General features: G+C 37.3%; 2 protein-coding genes across 3 annotated transcripts; one reads left to right on the top strand and one right to left on the bottom strand.

Moving 5' to 3' along the window:
* Window positions 1-732: 732 nt before the first annotated feature.
* tpi1a (triosephosphate isomerase 1a) lies at window positions 733-5,294 on the top strand. Its single transcript, XM_084131853.1, has 7 exons — window positions 733-922; window positions 1,653-1,776; window positions 1,884-1,968; window positions 2,134-2,266; window positions 2,439-2,524; window positions 3,666-3,753; window positions 4,769-5,294. The coding sequence occupies exons 1-7, from the start codon at window positions 811-813 to the stop codon at window positions 4,885-4,887; spliced, it is 747 nt and encodes a 248-aa protein (XP_083987979.1). The 5' UTR covers window positions 733-810; the 3' UTR covers window positions 4,888-5,294.
* A 440-nt stretch (window positions 5,295-5,734) lies between these two features.
* Window positions 5,735-18,036, bottom strand: eno2 (enolase 2). 2 transcript variants are annotated; one of them, XM_084131851.1, is made up of 12 exons: window positions 17,924-18,036; window positions 15,745-15,830; window positions 15,298-15,393; window positions 13,783-13,841; window positions 12,872-12,941; window positions 11,765-11,898; window positions 11,413-11,635; window positions 11,106-11,303; window positions 10,244-10,445; window positions 10,055-10,163; window positions 9,857-9,915; window positions 5,735-8,009 (listed from the first exon to the last, which is right to left on the bottom strand). In XM_084131851.1, exons 2-12 carry the CDS (start codon window positions 15,827-15,829, stop codon window positions 7,940-7,942), a joined length of 1,305 nt encoding a protein of 434 aa, XP_083987977.1. In that variant the 5' UTR covers window position 15,830; window positions 17,924-18,036; the 3' UTR covers window positions 5,735-7,939. The 2 variants fall into 2 exon arrangements, with proteins under 2 accessions (XP_083987977.1, XP_083987978.1); XM_084131852.1 differs by lacking the exons at window positions 13,783-13,841; window positions 15,298-15,393; window positions 15,745-15,830; window positions 17,924-18,036 and adding an exon at window positions 13,204-13,313.
* Between the last annotated feature and the right edge of the window lie 1,182 nt (window positions 18,037-19,218).

Genomic DNA, 19,218 nt, shown 5'->3' with positions numbered 1-19,218 from the left:
CAAAACAGATGCAATTTCATTAGTGATCTCATACTTTTGTACCCCATTGTAATTTGTAAATACAAATAAGTGATCCTGCATCACAAAACCAGTCACAAGTCGCACGGGTCGCTATGTTTGTGGCAATAGTCATACATTATATGGGTCAAACTTATCGATTTTTTTTATTTTTTTTTATGCCAAAAATCATTAGATTAACTTAAGTAAAGATCATGTTCCATGAAGATAATTTGTAAATTTCCTACCATAAATATATAAAACATTTATTTTTGTGAGTCAATGCAGCTCATTTGCGAACAAAAATGGACAACTTTAAAGGCGATTTTCTCAATGTTTCGATTTTTTTGCCAAATATTGTCCTATCCTAACCTAACAAACCATACATCAATGGAAAGCTTATGTATTCAGCTTTCAGATGATGCATACATCTCAATTTAAAAAAATTGACCCATGTGACTGGTTTTGTGGTCCAGGGTCACATATATACTTTTTAAATCCACTGAGCTCTTCTATGCAGCCCATAGTTAAAAAGATTTTAGGAAATTTGACTGATTAGTATTGCTAAGGTTTACATTATGAAAGATAATTATTATTGTTATTAAATATCTATGCTTACTGTCCATGGGCGAGGCCTCACCTCATGCATATTAATTAGGTTATTGTGACGTTTCTTGCGACCTTCCAATGACAAGGGACCACCTCATGAATATTAACGACCAAACCTTTTCCATAGTAGGATTCGCAAATTCGCTCACGGGAGCGATAATACCGCAGTAGGTGTGTTTGGTCTGTTTGGTTTGTCCCGCAATAATGTCCTCAAGAAAATTCTTCGTCGGGGGAAACTGGAAAATGAACGGCGATAAAGAGACTCTGGGCGAGCTCATAATGACCTTGAACACGGCCAGTCTCAACGATGAAGCAGGTCCATGGCGTTATTTGATGTTATGTTGTTTACCTGAGACTGAGAGCATATTAAGCAGAAAGTATTTTAGTTTTCAGTTTAGCCAATTAGTCTGATGTATTTTGATAGAATCGATAGAGATGTTTAGACGGATCAGAGACGCTATACATAACGTCACGTGACACTTTAAATGGATGGAGGCTCGTGTGCACAGACTGTTTTTAATTATAAATAACTTGTACACTTGTTTATAAACTTGTTAATATTGATATTGAGTTGCTTATTCCTGTATCATTGCATGCCATCACAGTCATGTGTTATTTTTTCTATGAAACGCAGACAATTTTGCATAGGCCTGCTGTAGAAAGCCTCATCATTCATTTACAATTGTTGGTTCTACTGACTATATCTGTCCTAGCACATATTTGTCTCATAAGCATACAAATTTCATAAAATACAGTTTATTATATAAACAATTGTTAGTCGTATCCCATTTTGGTCCCATATCACATGCATAAAAAAGCATGTTAGCCAAATGTTCCCATTCTCTCTGTGGGAAATGATCTAGTAAAGTCAGAAGTTTAAAACAATAATAATAATAATAATAAAATAAATATTTCACACAAAAACTGTTGTAAATGTAAAGGTTGACAGATGTTTGGTTTTGGGGTGAAATATCCCTTTAAAAGTAGTCATGCTGGCTTTCATGATCATATATCATCATAACAGCGGCTTTGTCTTCATGGTTTAGAGGTGGTGTGTGGAGCACCGTCCATCTATCTCGATTATGTGAGGTCTAAACTGGACCAGAGGATCGGTGTGGCCGCCCAGAACTGCTATAAGGTACCCAAAGGAGCCTTCACCGGGGAGATCAGGTATACATGCTCATAGGTATCTTTAATAGTTTTTATGAACAACCATTTATCACTGTCAAAACTCTAAAAGCATATTTCTCACTCTCTCCTTTTCTTCTCGGCTGTAGTCCAGCGATGATTAAAGACTGCGGCATCGACTGGGTGATTCTGGGCCATTCTGAGAGGCGTCATGTGTTTGGCGAGAGTGATGAGGTTGAGATTTGAGAAGGAATTTTATTTTAAAATGATCTAGGAGTCAAAACCCTTTTATGTCTTTGCTTTTCTGTATGATGAAATTCAGACGTCATATTGATGCTTATTCATGCTATTCTGCATTCAGCCCTGTCTCACTCTGATTGGCTGTGATGTCTTTTACAGCTGATTGGCCAGAAAGTGGCCCATTGCCTAGAGAATGATTTGGGTGTGATCGCCTGCATTGGGGAGAAACTAGAAGAGAGAGAAGCTGGAACCACTGAGGATGTGGTGTTTGAACAGACCAAAGTCATTGCAGGTCATTTCTAAAAAACTAATTTATGTAATTTCAACATTGATAGCATGGATTGTCAGCAAATATGCTGAGCTGACTTATTAGGAATATTTATTTTGTTCATGACCTTGTTCATGATTGTATACATATAACCTATAAAACACTAAATGCCATGATGAATTTATATATTTTATAGACAATGTGAAGGACTGGGCTCGTGTGGTTTTAGCGTATGAACCAGTGTGGGCGATTGGAACTGGAAAAACTGCCACTCCTGATCAGGTGAATCTATTGACATAATCCATAGATCAAAATGTTTTATAGCTTTCATTTTCTATTTATGAAATGCATATGCACTAAAGCAGGAGTAATAATATTCTAAAAGCGATAGTTCACCCAAAAATGAAAATTGATTTTGTTCGAAACAGATTCATTTATTTTCAATGAAACCTGAGGTTTCTCTCCCTCCATTTAAAGTCTAGTTAACCAAAACTAGATAAATCTATATGAATCAAGCAATTTTTTGTTTTGTGAAAAGATAAGATTGCTTTATATGATAAACAGTTTGAATTTAGGCTTTTATTCTCATATAAACACATACATAGGGCACATCACATATGTAAACACGGAAGCTTGTGAGTGTGTCACGAGCAGTAATCGGATGAAGTTAAAGTGCTTCAGTTATGATTTTTTTTTACCAATTGTGTACATGCATCCAAGGTAAAGCATCACATCTTTTCTCAGAGTGTCTGAAGCAGTTGAATATAGGATTCGGTCTCGCTAAACCCCACCTGATTGGTCAGACGGCTCAGTCTGTTGTGATTGATCCACTGCTTTCAGTGCGTATCGGAAACTAAAATGCCCATTATCATATCTGAATTTCAGTTCCAGATCTTTCTCAGCACTTGATAAACAGTGATACAAACAGTTATGATGGTGTCAGTTTTACTGTATCAAGTCCTCATCCTTTTGTAGTGGATTTGCTCTCGCAGCGCTGAAAACAGCGTCTTCTCGACATGTCGAAAACACGAACCAAACTCTTCCAGGCCTCAGCTACAGCTACAGTGTTTGAGGGCGGGTCAAGGTAGACGTAGTTCACGGGAAGCCATAACGACCATAGGCTGGCATTATGCAAATGTGTTACAAACCTACATAGGTTTAAGCAGGAAGTGAGACTGGAATTACTGACGTCTCGTTTCAGGCAGTTCAGAATCGCTTTATTCTTTTGGGAAACAATAACTTTATTTGTCGTGCACTTTAGTCTATTAAACTTTTGGAGACTTTTTACATTCACAAACATCTGACTATATTACACACTACATGAAAGATTATATGCAGACGAGCATAATAGGGGCACTTTCAGTCATTCAGTTCATGATCATGTATTTGAATCGGTGTATAACGAGTCTTGTATGTGCTACAGGCTCAGGAGGTGCATGAGAAGCTGAGAGAATGGCTGAGAGAGAACGTGTCGGATGCAGTAGCCGGATCTGTGCGCATCATCTACGGAGGTGAGTCTGATGTTCAGAACATCCTGTCTGTTCAGTTCTGAGTGGCCTTAAAGAAATACTTCACCCAGCATTGAATGTTCTGTCATTTACTCTGCTCATGCCACATCACTATGGTCTTCTTTCTTCTGTGTAACACAAAAGTAGTTTTGCAGAATGTCCTTGCTTGTCCATGCGTGATGCAATTTAAAGGGATAGTTCATCCAAAAATGAACATTCTGTCAGTAATGACTCACCCTCATGTCGTTCCAAACCCGTAAGACCTTCATCCATCCTTGGAACACAAATGAAGATATTTTTGATGAAATCTGAGAGCTTTCTGTCCCTCCATAGCAACATAATGACCACTTTCAAGGCCCAGAAAGGTAGGAAAGACATCGTTAAAATAGTCCATGTGACTCCAGAGGTTCAACCTTAATGTTATGAAGTGAGAGAATACTTTTTGTGCGCAAAAAACTATCTTTATTCAACAATCTCTTCTCTCCCATGTCAGTTTGCTTTGCTGTTCACATTGTAAACACAGTGCAGGGCTTCCAGGTTCTTTTTTGCGTACAAAAAGTATTCTCGTCACTTCATGACATTAAGGTTGAACCACTGGAGTCACATGGACTATTTTAACGATGTCTTTCCTACCTTTCTGGGCCTTGAAAGTGGTCATTATGTTGCAATGGAGGGACAGAAAGCTCTCAGATTTCATCAAAAATATCTTCATTTGTGTTTCTGAAGCTGGACGAAGGTCTTATGGGTTTGGAACGACATGGGATGGGGGGGGGGGGGGGGGTAATTAATGACAGATGAATTAATGTCAATGTAATTAATGACAGAAATGTCATTTTTGGGATAACCACTAATTTAATCATTTCACAATGAGATATACGGTATTTTAATTTTTAAATGAACCTATAATGTATAATTTAATGATCATTCAATTGTATTGTATTTAAATATATTTAATAGAAAAATAAAATTCTGATTTGTAACTCTTGGATTGCTTTCATGCTCTTCCCTCATTTGACAGGCTCTGTTACTGGGGGAAACTGTAAAGAGCTTGCGGCCCAGGCTGACATTGATGGCTTCCTGGTTGGAGGTGCTTCCCTTAAGCCTGAGTTTGTTGACATCATAAATGCCCGCGCATAGAGATGCTCCAACTGTTTTGAGGGTCCAAACTGCTGCACTAATAAGTATATACCAGCTTCTTATCATTCCAGCAGGTCTGAATGTTTATTTGTGGTTGTATTGCTTTAACTCACCTGCTTGTTAAGTTGAGTTGGGTTATTGGTCTGGAATACTAATACTAAAAATGTGGTAATATAAAGGTAGAAGAGAGCTCAGGCACGTTAGTTCTTTATTTGCTGCTGCGCTTGAGTAAACCACTGTATTGTCTATGCACTTGCAGAGCACATTACTTGAAGTCTAACACACTGTACACTCCACACTGATGAACTTACAAGACCAGCGGTGAAGTTTGTAGTGACTTTAAGAGCACTTTATCCTCTGTAGAAATGACCACCTCGGTAGAAAATAAAAAATGTACTTATCCTGTCTTCTCATGGTGTCTTCACTTGGTCTAAAGATGGTTTTTCTGCTTTTATCGTGTGTGTGTGTGTGTGTGTGTAGAGTTCTCCCAAAAGAAAGAACCAATTCTGAACTGCCTGAAACAAGTATGTATGTACATGTATATATCATGTATATATCACTTTTGAACAATTTAATGGAAAGTATTAATTTCTTTCAAAGAAAAAACTAACTGACCCCACACTTTTGAACAGTACTGCATGTATTTTTTATATAACTATATGTATTTTTTCGTATAATTTTACATTTGTAATGTAGGTGACAAGAGCAGCAATTTTTAAAACCCATAAAAGCATTCACATCTTCTGTTTTAATGTTTCATAATTGAGCATCTGAATGGCGAAAAGCCATTTAAACGTCCTCCTCTGCTTTTAAAGAAGAGAAGAAAACACACTTAGAGACTCGAGGGTGACGAAAGTAATGACAGCTTTAATATTCCATAACATTATTCTTTGACAGGCTTGTCAGTTCTTCTTGCTTTCTTTTCCTTCTTTCACGACGATAATCCCACAAAATAACGAAAAGACAAGTCATCAAGGAGAAAAAAGATTTCAGGTAAGGGGGAACAAGCCAAGTCATAACCACAAGAAGGGAAAGGGGTGGAGGATACAGATGAAACAACGAGAAAGGAAGAAACACAGACTGCAAGTCCAAGGTGGCAGAGAATAAGGAGTCGTGTGTGTTGAGAGTGAGACTTTGCTACACAAATGTGAGTGAATGTGTGTCTCTATTCGTGTAAGCATGTCTGTCGGTCGAGTTCTTGAATTAGATCTCTGTCATTGTGTTAGTTATGTCTCTCTTTCGTTCACTGCTGGATTAAGATCATTAATCGTGTCATTTCTACTGCTCTCTCTGCCCCATCAAATCATGATTTGGACGAAGGTAGCTCTGCCCCAAACACATGCCATTGGTTGAGCCAGAGATCAGTGTGCCACAGATCAACAGTATTTACAATCTTTAAGAAACTACCTATGAATGGCTCACTTAATATCCACATTAAGATGGGAGAGGAGGAAGTGTTTTACCCATTTAAAGGGTTAGTTCACCCAAAAATGAAAATTCTGTCATCATTTACTCACCCTCAAGTTCTTCCAAACCTGTATGAGTTTCTTTCTTCTGCTGAACACAAAAGTAGGTATTTTGAAGAACTTTGGTAACATACTATAGAAGTCAATGGCTACCGTCGAGTGTTTGGTTAACAACATTCTTTAAAATATCTTCATTTGTGTTCAGCGGAAGAAAGAAACTCATACAGGTTTGGAAGAATTTAAGGGCGAGTAAATGATGACAAAATTTTCATTTTTGGGTAAACTATCCTTTTAAAGAAAATTCACTTCCCCTTTAAGATCCAGGGTGAAAGAAAATGCGAAAGTATATTTTAAGAGTCATTGCATGAGAAAATCAGACAGACGTATGAAGATTTGGGGACTTTTGAATATAATTATTGTGATTAAAGTGACGTGAACTTTGTTCAGTACTTTTAGATTAAATTATCTCGTATATGTGTGTGTGTGTGTGTTTGACTGTGCTGATCTATGTAGGGTGAAGGTGATAATAACATAATCACACGAGGACATATTTGAGACCTCCCAACTCAATGACAATGATATACAGAAACTTATGAACTTTCAATGTTGGTTTAAATAGCGAAGCATCTTTATGAGAAGAAATATATTCTACACACATTATTTTGAATTTTTAATATACTAAAATAATGAAACTTTTTTTTTCTTTTTTTTTTAAGTCAATGTTCAAGCACCATATTTTATTTTATTTGCTGATTTGGTCTTTTCTTTTGATTGAATAACAGTTTGTTTTAAAAGCCTTTTTCTTCAGCATTCTTTTGGGTCAGAGAAAGACACAAAAACTGCATCTGAGAAAGAGAGTATTGTCTGATAAAAAGCCTCTAATGCCCTGGGCAAACTACTTAGTAAACTGTCTTTTAGAGTAAACGCTGGTCCCTTATATATCTGAATACTTCACATTGTCAATCTTCCCATTTAAAATCCCACTGCTGCATTAATATTCATGTAAATATTTTATTTTTCTACCATTTCTAACCTGTTCTCATGCAATGAACCATAAAATTACATACATTTGATTTCTTTAGTGTGGCAAGTCAATCTAGATTTTTTTTTAAAATGTATTTACATATATTTCACATCTAAATTGAAGCTTAAATTTAAAGATTACACCTGATTCAAATAAATCTCTACTTTTATTCCATCTGAGTTAAATCCTTCTTTTTAGACAACAAAGTCTTTGCCTTGTTAAATTCAAGGTCCATTTTCTGTATCTTACGCATGCATGTCCACCCTGTGCACGTTTTGCCGGTCAAGTACCTCAGAATCACTTGTGCATAATGTTGGTCTGTCCAGGATCCGCTGTGCATAATATTTGGTCTATCAAAGCCTGTCCGAAGTCCATTTCAGTTTTAAATACATCTTTCGAGTGTCTGAGTAAGTCGTTTTTAGTATCTCAGTGCAAATAGTGCTGTTTTGATGCATTTTGAATGATTTTAGGGAATGTCAGGGGTAGTCAGTCGGTTCAGTGCAGTACATACTCTGTTTGTCAGTTGTTTTTTTCGTGTGAATTCGGTGCGGTGACGTCAGTCTCACAGAGCGCTAGGGTTTCTGAAATTGTGCCCGGCGAAACGAGCCTGATCACCCAATTCTTCTTCAATCCTGTAAGGCAGGGAAAAAAAAAAGAGACAGATGGACGTGGATTAATTATATGGGAACAGGAGGTGACGGAGAAAGAGCTAGAAGCCTGTAATCAGCACTGTTAATCAAAGTAATTATATTGGTTCTTTTTGCGGCCACTGTTATTTTTGAGACTGGGGCTTTTTAAGTACAACAGTCACTTATTATGCAAGTTGAGTCATTTTCATGAGAGCATGTGCTGAGGCACAAATGCCTCATTTTTCATTTTTTTAAGAAAATATGAATGGTGTTTTTGTGTGATACTAGTGGCACTACAATGTTAGAACTGTTGCCAGGGCGTTGCTATGGTGGTTTGAGTGGTTGCTAAGTGCTTGATTACTGGCCAGTGGCCAACAACCTAGCAATGCACTAAAAATTGCAAAAAGATTTCAAAACGCACCAAAAAATCTCAAAATATGGCTCAAGTCTTTCATTCAATGGAATTCTCTGGGATTTTTGCTATGGAAGCCTGTTTCCACCACAGAATAAAAAATGTAATTGCACATTTTTAATCTCACAATTCTGACTTTCTCACAATTGCGAGAAAATGTGAGAATTGTGTGACAAAAAGTCACAATTACCTTTTTAATTTTTTTATTCTGTGACGGAAACAAGCAACAATCAATGAAAGATGAGTTAAGCAAGACGTTCAGTACTTAGTGTTAGATACATAAACATAAGTATGTATGAACAATAAAAACAGCATCACTAAAAATATGATTAGCAGTTGAAGTTGTTTCAACAAGCAAAATAAATACCTCTTTGGAGATGCTTTGCTAAAGTAGTATGTTAGATTTTAGCAACGGCCTGTTTAACCGCAAGCTTTTTTGATAATTTTCACAAAATTTTCATGGCCCCCCCAAAAAAACTTTTATTCTAGCTTTATGCATTCTTTTTTTATCAACACTTGAATGTGGGTAAGTTAAAAAAAAACGAAACATTTTGAGTAAAAAGCTGAGAAAAACACGTTTTTGTCAAAGACTGTCTGGATCGGATTCAGAACGATGATCAAAACACAGATGGAGTAGATCGAGTCCATCAACACGCCCAAAGCTTCACAGTCCTATACCTCGTCCTGGGTCGACATTTCATTAGGTAACATTAGGCAGTTTTGATTGATATGCTGTTTAATGTTATTTTACATATGCATCTTCTTACATATGCTATCCCTTGTTTCTGCTTCTTCTTCACCTGTTTTAATCAGGAGATTCAGTATTCTTTCAGAAGATGTGTAATAGCGCCCCCAATAGGTATAATAGTGAAAACATGGAAAGCCGGAAAATTCCGTCAATACGCTGATTTCACGCAGCCGCCATTTTGAAATCGAAAGTGAGGCTCCGGTGGGAAGAACCCCGGAAGTAAAGATAAACAACAATGCCTTGGACTACCAACCTGAAGCTGCTGCCGCGATTTACACTATTGGATGTTAATATCCAATACAGGATATGTATATAGTTCATTCCTGCTTCTTTTTTTACTTTCTGAATTATATATAAAAAAATTATTTTATTTATAAATGAATTTCACTGTATATAGTCTGAAGTATGAAAGAAATGTATGTACAGTTTTAGAATTGACACAACATCAGTAAACACAACAATACGCCATCGCATTCACGACTCTCCTATGATTAAAGGCGACACTTCCGGTTTTCTTCCCACCGGAGCCTCGCTTTCGATTTCAAAATAACGGCTGCGTGAAATCAGCGTATGGTGGGAAAGAGTTAATAGAGGCAAAAAGCATGCGAAAATTATTTGGACATTGTTTTGGGGATTCGAATGGATGTTTTTACTGCATTGCTAAAAATAGTGTGTTGAACGCTCTCTTGCCTCATAAGTTGGTTGTATTTGGCGAGACGCTCAGATCTACACGGAGCTCCTGTCTTTATCTGAAAGATAAGAGAGATAAAGAGTGAAAGTTTGTCAAGTTAATCAAACGTGATTAGAATTGTTTTGTAAAACACATCATAAATATATAAACCATATCATTTCTGTACATACTGGTTACATTTGTGTAAGTGTGCGTACCTGTCCAGTGCAGAGTCCCACCACTAGGTCAGCGATAAAAGTGTCTTCTGTCTCTCCTGAGCGATGGCTGACCATCACGCCCCATCCGTTGGCCTGAGCGAGCTTACATCTGAGGGATACACAGTTCAAAATGGGAAAGTAAGGAGCTAGAACATGCTGGTTTACTAGACATAGTTTAGAGTTACTCACGCCTGGATGGCCTCCGTGACGGTGCCGATCTGGTTGACCTTCAGGAGCAGACAGTTGCATGCGCGGTCTTCCGCTGCCTTCTCTATCCTCTTTGGGTTTGTCACGGTCAGGTCGTCGCCCACAATCTGGATCCCCACTGAACCAGTCATGTTTGTCCAAGCGGCCCAGTCATCCTGATCAAACGGGTCTTCAATGGACACCACTGTCAATGATGATGGGAACAAAAACATGATAGAATCTTCTGGGTTAAAGGAATAGTTCACCCAAAAATGAAAATTATCCCATACTTAACTCACCCTCAAGCCATGTGTATATGACATTCTTCTTTCAGCCAAATACAATCGGAGTTATATTATAAAATATCCTGGCTCTTCCAAGCTTTATAATGGGAGTGAATGGTACCCTAGATTTTGAAGCCCAAAAAAGAGCATCCATGCATCATAAAAGTAATCCATACAGCTCCAGGGGTTCATAAAGGCCTTCTAAAGCGAATCTATGCGTGTTTGTAAGAAAAATATCCATATTTATAACTTTATAAACTATAATCTCTGGCTTCTGGTAACGGCCGTACTTGAGTCTCTATCCGACGAAAGAGTGACCTCTGACCCGACACATGACATATTGACGAATGCGAAAGCACAGAGGATAGAGCAAAACGGCCGTTACCATTATAAAGCTTGAAAGAGACTGAACGTTTTTAATATAACTCTGATTGTGTTCGTCTGAAAGAAGAAAGTCACACCTAGGATGTATATAATTTAAATGGACCTCAAGGTGACTTTATTAACATTTGAATTTTGAAATCTCCTTTATTTCAAAATTTTTTCTTCACTTTATTTCCCCTTTTTTCTTCACAATTTACCTGGATAATCGTTGACAAACGTCTGGTAGATCTCTAACAGCTCATCGCCAGAGATGTGTCTGTCTGGGTTTGGAGGGGACTTGAAGTCAAGGTCGTACTTCCCGTCGCGGTAGAACTCGGAGGCGGCTACATCCATCCCGATCACAACTTTATCTGTGAACCCGGCCTTGTCTATGGCAGTCTTTATCAACTCAAGAGCTGTGGAGACGTGATAGAGAAGCCAACAGGGCAGAACAGTAGATAAATTCATTAAGATTAAATTGGATCACAAGCTCAGACAAGGCGACGCACAGACTCATAATCACACCTTCACTGTTCTCCAGGATGTTTGGGGCAAAACCTCCCTCGTCACCGACGTTGGTGGCGTCTTGGCCGTACTTCTCCTTGATGACACCCTTCAGCGTCTGGTAGAGCTCGGCTCCGACACGCAGCGCGTCACGGAATGACTCCGCCCCCACAGGAAGTACCATGAATTCCTGCATGGCGAGCTTGTTTCCAGCATGGGAGCCTCCGTTGATTACATTAAACGCCTGACAAACGGACAGAGAAAATGTGCTTCGTCAGTCTATTTCCCGAGATAATCAAGAAAAAACATACCCACAGATGTGAATTATTATGTTGCGTACTAAGTCGTGCAATTGAGTAATGAGATTTCTTACAGGAACTGGCAGCACCAGCTCTGTGTTTCCTGCCAGATCAGCAATATGACGATACAGAGGGACGCCTTTCTCTGCCGCACCGGCCTTGCAGATGGCCAGAGACACTCCCAGGATGGCGTTAGCACCAAACTGGGCTGTAGACATGATGAACAGATAGCAATTATCATTCTTTTTTATTATTATATCATTTTTTTATGTGATTGATATGGTAGTTTTATTGTGTAGAAAAAAATCCATATACTGTACATTGAGAAAATTGTAACATTTTTGGAACAAGTGCCGAAATTATTATATTTTTATATATAATATAAAAATTATCAGTTTAAAAATTTGGGGTCAGTAAGATTATTATTATTTTTTACATGACGCATTTAAGGGATCAAAAATAACAGTAAAGGCATTTATAGTGTTGCGAAAGATTTCTATTTTAAATAAATGTTTTTAACATAGATAATAATACATGTTTCTTGAGCAGCAAATCAGCATATTAGAATGATTTCTGAAGGATCATGTGACACTGAAGACTGGAGTAATGATGCTGAAAATTCAGCTTTGCCGTCAAAGGAATAAATCATTTGAAAATGTATACAAATAGAAAAGAGTTATTTTAAATTGTAATAATATTTCACAATATTTTTACTGTATTTGTGATCAAATAATTGCAGCCTTAGTAAGAATAAAATACTTTTTTTTCTCCAAAAACATAAAAAAATCTTACCAAACCCAAACTTTTGAACAGTAATGTATTTTAGAAACTATTTTGAGTTCTTTATAAATCTTATATCCTATTAAATCATACAGTTTTTTAATTGCTTACAATACGTATGATTTTCAGTAATTAAGTAAGTAACATTTTGGTATGTTTTAAGTGTTTCATGGCTTCAGAAGACATGGAATATAGCAACTTTTATGCTGCTTTTTTGTCCTTCTTGGTCATTGTACTTTAATGTTTAGAAAATACAGCGTTGAATATCTCATTTTGTGTTTCACAGAAGAAAGAAAGTCATCCAAGTTTGGAACAACATGAGTCAATGATGCCTGAATTTCCATTTTGGTGGAACTATTTCTTTTAAAATATGATTGTTATCATATAAGATAATAACTCACATTTGTTCTCTGTGCCGTCCATTTCAATCATCATGTTGTCTAGTTTCTCCTGTTCCATCACACTGATCTCCTAAAGTTCACATCATGAAGATAAAACTCTCCAGATTAATAAAATACAGTGCTTGATTGATGCTTGATGAAAATGTTGCCTAATCATTAGCCCTGCTGCTGTGAAATTAAAAATCATCATCAAGTCAAATCAGTCTAAAAGTACTCTTGCAGCATTTGAGTATTTTAGTATTTGCTTTAGCTTTCGCATTGTAGACATGGAAGTAAAAAAAAAACATGAAAACGAAAGAATGGAATGTGTAGATCAGAATGAAAATCAAGACCTGGATAATAGGAGATTTTGTGTCTCTGCCTTTGGGAGATTTGAAGCAGTCAAAAAAATCTCCTGTTACAAGTAAACGGGTATAAAATATGAAAAGAAAACTGATTCAAAAAGTGCAGGGGTGGGATCTGATTCTGATCCCATCTGATCGGAATCTGATCTGTAAAACAAACAAACAAACAAACAAATAAACAATAACAAATAATTAAATTAACAATTGCTTAGAAATGAACTGTGAAAAAAATCTGATTATTGGGAAAGTGCCGACAAACATCTGAAGAAAAACATGTATGAATGAAAAAATATAGGAGGCTGTAAAAGAATGTAAATCATAGTGGGAAAGAAATGTAGTCACATTCATTTTAAAGATAAACCAAGTATATTTTGAATATTAGCCTCAAATGATTTGTAATTTTTTTCTTGCAGAAATGAGTTTCATGAGATAATCCTTTCCAGAAGTAAGCAAATATGCACAGATTGCCGTTTATAATCCTTCTCATGCTGGTTGAAAACAAATAGTTTGGTTATTTGTTATAAAAAAGAAGGTTAATTAAACAAGACCATTTTTTCTTTCACTTACAGATGCAATGATGGCTGGTCCAAGAGTGTCATTAATGTGCCCAACAGCCTTCAGAACACCTTAAAACACAAAACGTTCACAAGAAAACAGGTCAAGACAGATCAAAAAACAAAACTATAGCAGGAGGCTACAAAACTAATTATCTAATTAGTTGTAAAGTGCCCCTATTATTCTATTTTAAAGGTCCTACTTTTGTTATAAAGACTACAACAGGTTTAGATGCATCTGTAAGGTCAAAAAACACTTTAATTTTCTTTATTAAGCATTTAATTTGCTTAATTTAAACAGGCAAATGCTTAAGAGTCTATGACTGGATCATTATTGCAGTAATTATTATGTTTCTAGCATGTTATACAGTTATTCTAACCCTTGACTCTTGCATTGTCTATACAAGATCTTGAGAATAGGACAGAGGCCGCACTATGCATAAACGTTTTTTATTCGTTGCACAAACGCGTTTCGGCGTGTGCCTTCTTCAGTGTGCGCACTGAAGAAGGCACACGCCGAAACACGTTTGCGCAACGAATAAAAAACGTTTATGCATAGTGCGGCCTCTGTCCTATTCTTATGTATTATATTTTTAGGCCAGCACTCTGAAAAGTGTATTATTAAAATTGAGTGAAGCCTGCTCCTATCCTCATTAATCTATACAAGATCTTGACCAAAAATGTATACACCTCTTGATGGAAATAACATCGCAACATTTATTTCCAATCCATTTTTGGCCAAGATCGTGGATTGACAATGCAAGAGTCAAGCACTCTGTAAAGTCTATAACATGATAGAAACATAATAATCACTGCAATAATGATCCAGTCATATCATAGACCCTTTAGCATTTGCCTATTTAAATTCAAACAGCGGCTTCTTTTTTTTCTTTTTTTTTAGTCAGGCAGTGTATATTCCACGTCACCTCATTTCTCAAAGAGTCTGAAAACAGTTTGCTTGAACAATCAGTCTATCGAAAGCCCCTCCTTTCCGCGAGCTACTCTGCTCTGATTGGTCAGATGGCCCAGTCTGTTGTGATTGGTCCACCGCCTACAGCGCATTTCAGAAACGAAACGGCCATATCTTAATTTCAGCTCCAGATCTTCCTCAGCACTTGATACCCAGCAATACGAACAGTAACGATGGCTTTGTTACTGTATCAATTTGAGCCCGAGTCTTCATAAGTTTAAAGTGCATACTTAGTAGATTTGCAGCGCTGAAAACAGCGTCTTCTCGACAAGTCGACAAACACGAACCAAACTCTTCCAGGCCTCAGCAACAACTACAGTGTTTGAGGGCGGTTCAAAGTAGACGTCATTCGTGGGCAGCCAATGAAGACCATAGGCTGGCATTATGCAAATTTGTTACATTGTTGATCTTTAAAAATTTGCAGACATTTTACATTCACAAACAGCAATAGACAATGCATAAAATGTAATATTAGAAAAAGCATAACAGAGGCACTTTAAACAATCTAATGTTATATAATAGTGCCAATGTTACGATGGACTATCTCTGATCGCTCACCTTTGCCCTTGTAACGGCTCTTGTCTCCATCTCTGAGTTCCAGAGCCTCATAGATGCCAGTCGATGCTCCGCTGGGCACCGCAGCCCTGAACAGACCTGAAAACACACTGACACTTCAAATCTGTCATTCGTTAATACCGGTGATTAATACATAGTGCGTCCATATCTTACTGATGGAGCTGCGTCAACATAATTAAATTTTTATGCATTTACATTTGTCTCTTAAAAGTTTCTTGCATGCGGACATAACATATTTTGATTTCGTTTTTATTATATTTATTATAAATTGTATTTCACATGTATGCATTTTGGAAGATGCTTTCAATAAATACACTTTATTTTTAATGGACATTCATCCAGGAACTCAATTTACATTGTAGATAACACATTCCACATATTCCTTTGCTTTTAAAATCCAGGATGGCATTTTGCATTCTATTGATTCACCTTTATCAGTTCTCAGGTCCACCTCCACTGTAGGGTTTCCCCGAGAGTCCAGGATTTCCCTGGCAATGATGCTCACAATGGACATCCTTAAAGACAGAGAGGAATCAAAAGAGCATGAGAGCTTAACTTCTGCCATCACTGGTCATGATGTTTAGAAACTCATGGCATCAAATTAATTGACTTTGCATGAGAAAGATAAATATCTAACAGTGAGTGGGTCAAAACATTGTTTTGGTCAACCTGCATCTGCCATAAATCTCCTTTTACATATTATAAATCTTGCTCATATGCAAAATACATAAATGTAAGTGTTTTAATGGACACAAAGTATTTTGTGATCCAGACGATTAACAGAATGAGCAAATTGTGAACAAAAGGCATTTCATGAAATGCTTAATGCATTTTGTTCATCAAAGGTGTTTGTAAAAGTACATTCATGTACACAAAATGGAATTTTTGGGTTTAGAATTCTGTTGTTGAAAAGCAGCTGGCTCTTGTCTTCCTGTGTACGAAACTGCATTTTGCCATGAAATAGGCTACTGCATTTTTACGTAATTCTTTTAGTCCACAGAATTACTCAGGTTACATTTGCCGCCTGTCTAAATGAACATGATCACTGCCTGCTCACCTCCAAGGGGTCAAAATCTGGATGTTTTTTTGTAGGAAAAAAGTTGGCCGAGAATGGATTGGATCACGAATAATGGGCGTTCCGTACAAGAATATGAGTTTGCTAAAACAATACCTATTTGGCTATTTACAAGCTTTTATTGAGCAGCTATTCAATTTTGATTTAAGATAAAGAAATTAAACATTTAGAATGATGTGCACTGATTAATCGTTCAAATTAAGACCAGGAACTTGCATAAAGTGAATAGCATCCATTTTGACTCAATATATGCAAATACATCAGGAGTGCCAATCAATCTGATTGCTTTGAAAATAGGACTATTTTTCTGGAACATTCAGTTCCGTCCTTCTTACCAATGAAAGATATAGCTCAAGCATCGACAGCGACATGCCACACTGGCAGCCAATAAAAAGCCAGAACATGCAAATTTCATTCTAAATGTTCCGACATGGGCACACGTGTCACCTTGCTAATGGAATGCGCGTCTCATAGCACCGAGTCGACCACCACAATTTAGACCAGGGGGAGGAGGAGGAGGGGCTTTATTTGTAATGACAAGACGGGCATGTATATGCCCGCAGGTGCCGCACGGTGCGACCAATCGTGCATCTAAATCCGGACGTTGCTAATTTACGCCGTGCCAGTGTGGTACTGCAGCAAGCGTGCTGTCAGCAGATATACAGGGGGGAGGGGGCGATCAACGGAGGGGTGGGGTGGATACCGCAGAAAGTGGCGTGATGGGGCAAGAAAAAGATAAATAATTTATCATCCCTTTGGCGAAAAGATGAGCTTTCTTGATCATCGAAGCGCGTATTGGAGACGGACGGAAATAAGAACCAGCGTAGGGACGTGCACGAGCGATTCGTTCTTTTTTGCGTTTGTCACGTGACAAATATACGAAAAACTCGAAACTCGCGCGGTGAACTAATTATTTATGCTTCTCATAGCCTACTTAACTGTATTAATTGCTTCGTTTTAATAATAAAATAAATAAATAAATAAAGCGTGTTAGGGGAATTTGGCACTTGAAAATATAGGCAGCACTGCTATGCTCAAATGAACTTGAATTGGGATTTTACTCAAGATCAATACAGTAAAATTGCCCGATCATCCCGTCACCAATGAGAACAGCTTGGACGCACATTGATAACACGTAGCCTATGTACAAACAGTAAAGCTTAGCAGACACATAGTGCGGGATCTATCTGTCCGACCCCTTAGCAGCGGGCACCAAAAAAAAAAAAAAAAACACTGCCACCCAAATTCACATCCAGCATCCCAAGATAAGGAGTGACTCCTCATTCAGGAGACTGTCCGCAGAGACATGCCCTAAACATCAGCGATGTCTTAATATGAAAATTAATTCCTGGTTAATTAATGCAACATGCACAAAGTCATGCCCAAACCTATATTAACCCATTCAATAGCATTATTTATGGCCAAGCCAAACCATCTTAATGACCCCGCAACAGATGCATTAATGATGCATTTATGATGCAAAGGAGCAGCGGAAAGTGCAAACAAGAAAAAATTATTTCATGCAATGATTACCTGCCGTCAGTGCGCGTAGCCTTGCGAGAGGCAAGCCTGGAAAGAAGTGTTGAACTGCGGAAGAGAGAGGCAAAACAGAGCGAGGGTGGGTGGAAACCAGAATGAGAGCGAGATGAGAGGAGAAACAGACGGGGGAGGGGATGAAAAGATGAGTCAGAGGAAGATGCTGAGAATTAGAGAGGAGAGAAAGAGGAGGATGAGTAGGTCAAGGCGACTGATTAATAAGCGGGAACGAGAGACCCGGGAAGAGGAGGGGAAACAACAAACACAGGGAACTGCAATGTTCCTCTGTGACTGCTGGTAAAAATAGATGGAGGAACTGGGTAGACCAGAAAGAAGCAAGACTAAAATCTTACAGTGTTAAGGGAATGCAAAGCTTATGATGACTATTAAAGTCACCATATAATCAAAATTATTTTTTGTTTATGAAATATTGAATTATTTATTATAACTGCATGATTATATTCCCATCCTCTTCCCTGATGACGTGTTTACTGGCGCGAGGGCGGGGCAACCTGTCACTCACATGAGATTGACCAATAGCAAACCACAATGATCCAGTCAATTCCACATGGGCAAAATCAAGTCTCGCCCTAGTTTTTTCTTGTTCAAGAAGCCATTTCACTCGGATATATGTCACATTGGGGAAAAATGCTATCGCAACTTTCATCTCATCCAGAATTTACAGAAGTGATAGAATTCTTTAGATTTTTTTGTGAAAAAATGGCGATTTAATACATGGAAAAAAAACATAAAAAGATTATATTAAATTAATAAGAAATATTTCAGAAATTCATGTTTATTTTTGAATTAATGTGGATTTTAACTCATTTTTTGTGAGTCACAAATAGGCTTCTTCTTAAAATATTAATACTTTTTTTTTAAATATAAGATATAAAATATAATTATTTTTTATTTTGCATGACTTATCACTGCACAATTTTCCAAATAATAAAACAGAAATGTTTGTCTGGATGATCTTTCATTAAAATACAAGTTGCTCTGCCCCTGAACACACTTTCCTTTTCTGCTGATGTCACCAAGGCCACTTTGGCTGTTGCATATTTGTTAACAAATAGCTAAAAAACTAATAGTTGTTTTAGTCAAATCAATTTGGGACCCCATTTTTTACACAAAATTCGCAATTCAATCAAGTTCAGTCTAACGTTTTTTCCTTTATTGAATTTTACACAGAAATGTCACTCTTTACGGAAGTAATATGCAGTGCTTTTGTTTTTTAATTTAACAAATTCTTTCTGAAGATAACTGGATGAATATCTCTATGCGTTGTATGC

This window comes from Abramis brama, assembly GCF_963993115.1.
Source record: "Abramis brama genome assembly, chromosome: 12".
NCBI lineage: Eukaryota > Metazoa > Chordata > Actinopteri > Cypriniformes > Leuciscidae > Abramis > Abramis brama.
Note: the sequence above shows the minus strand (reverse complement) of the source record. Positions and strands in the feature narration are given on the sequence as shown.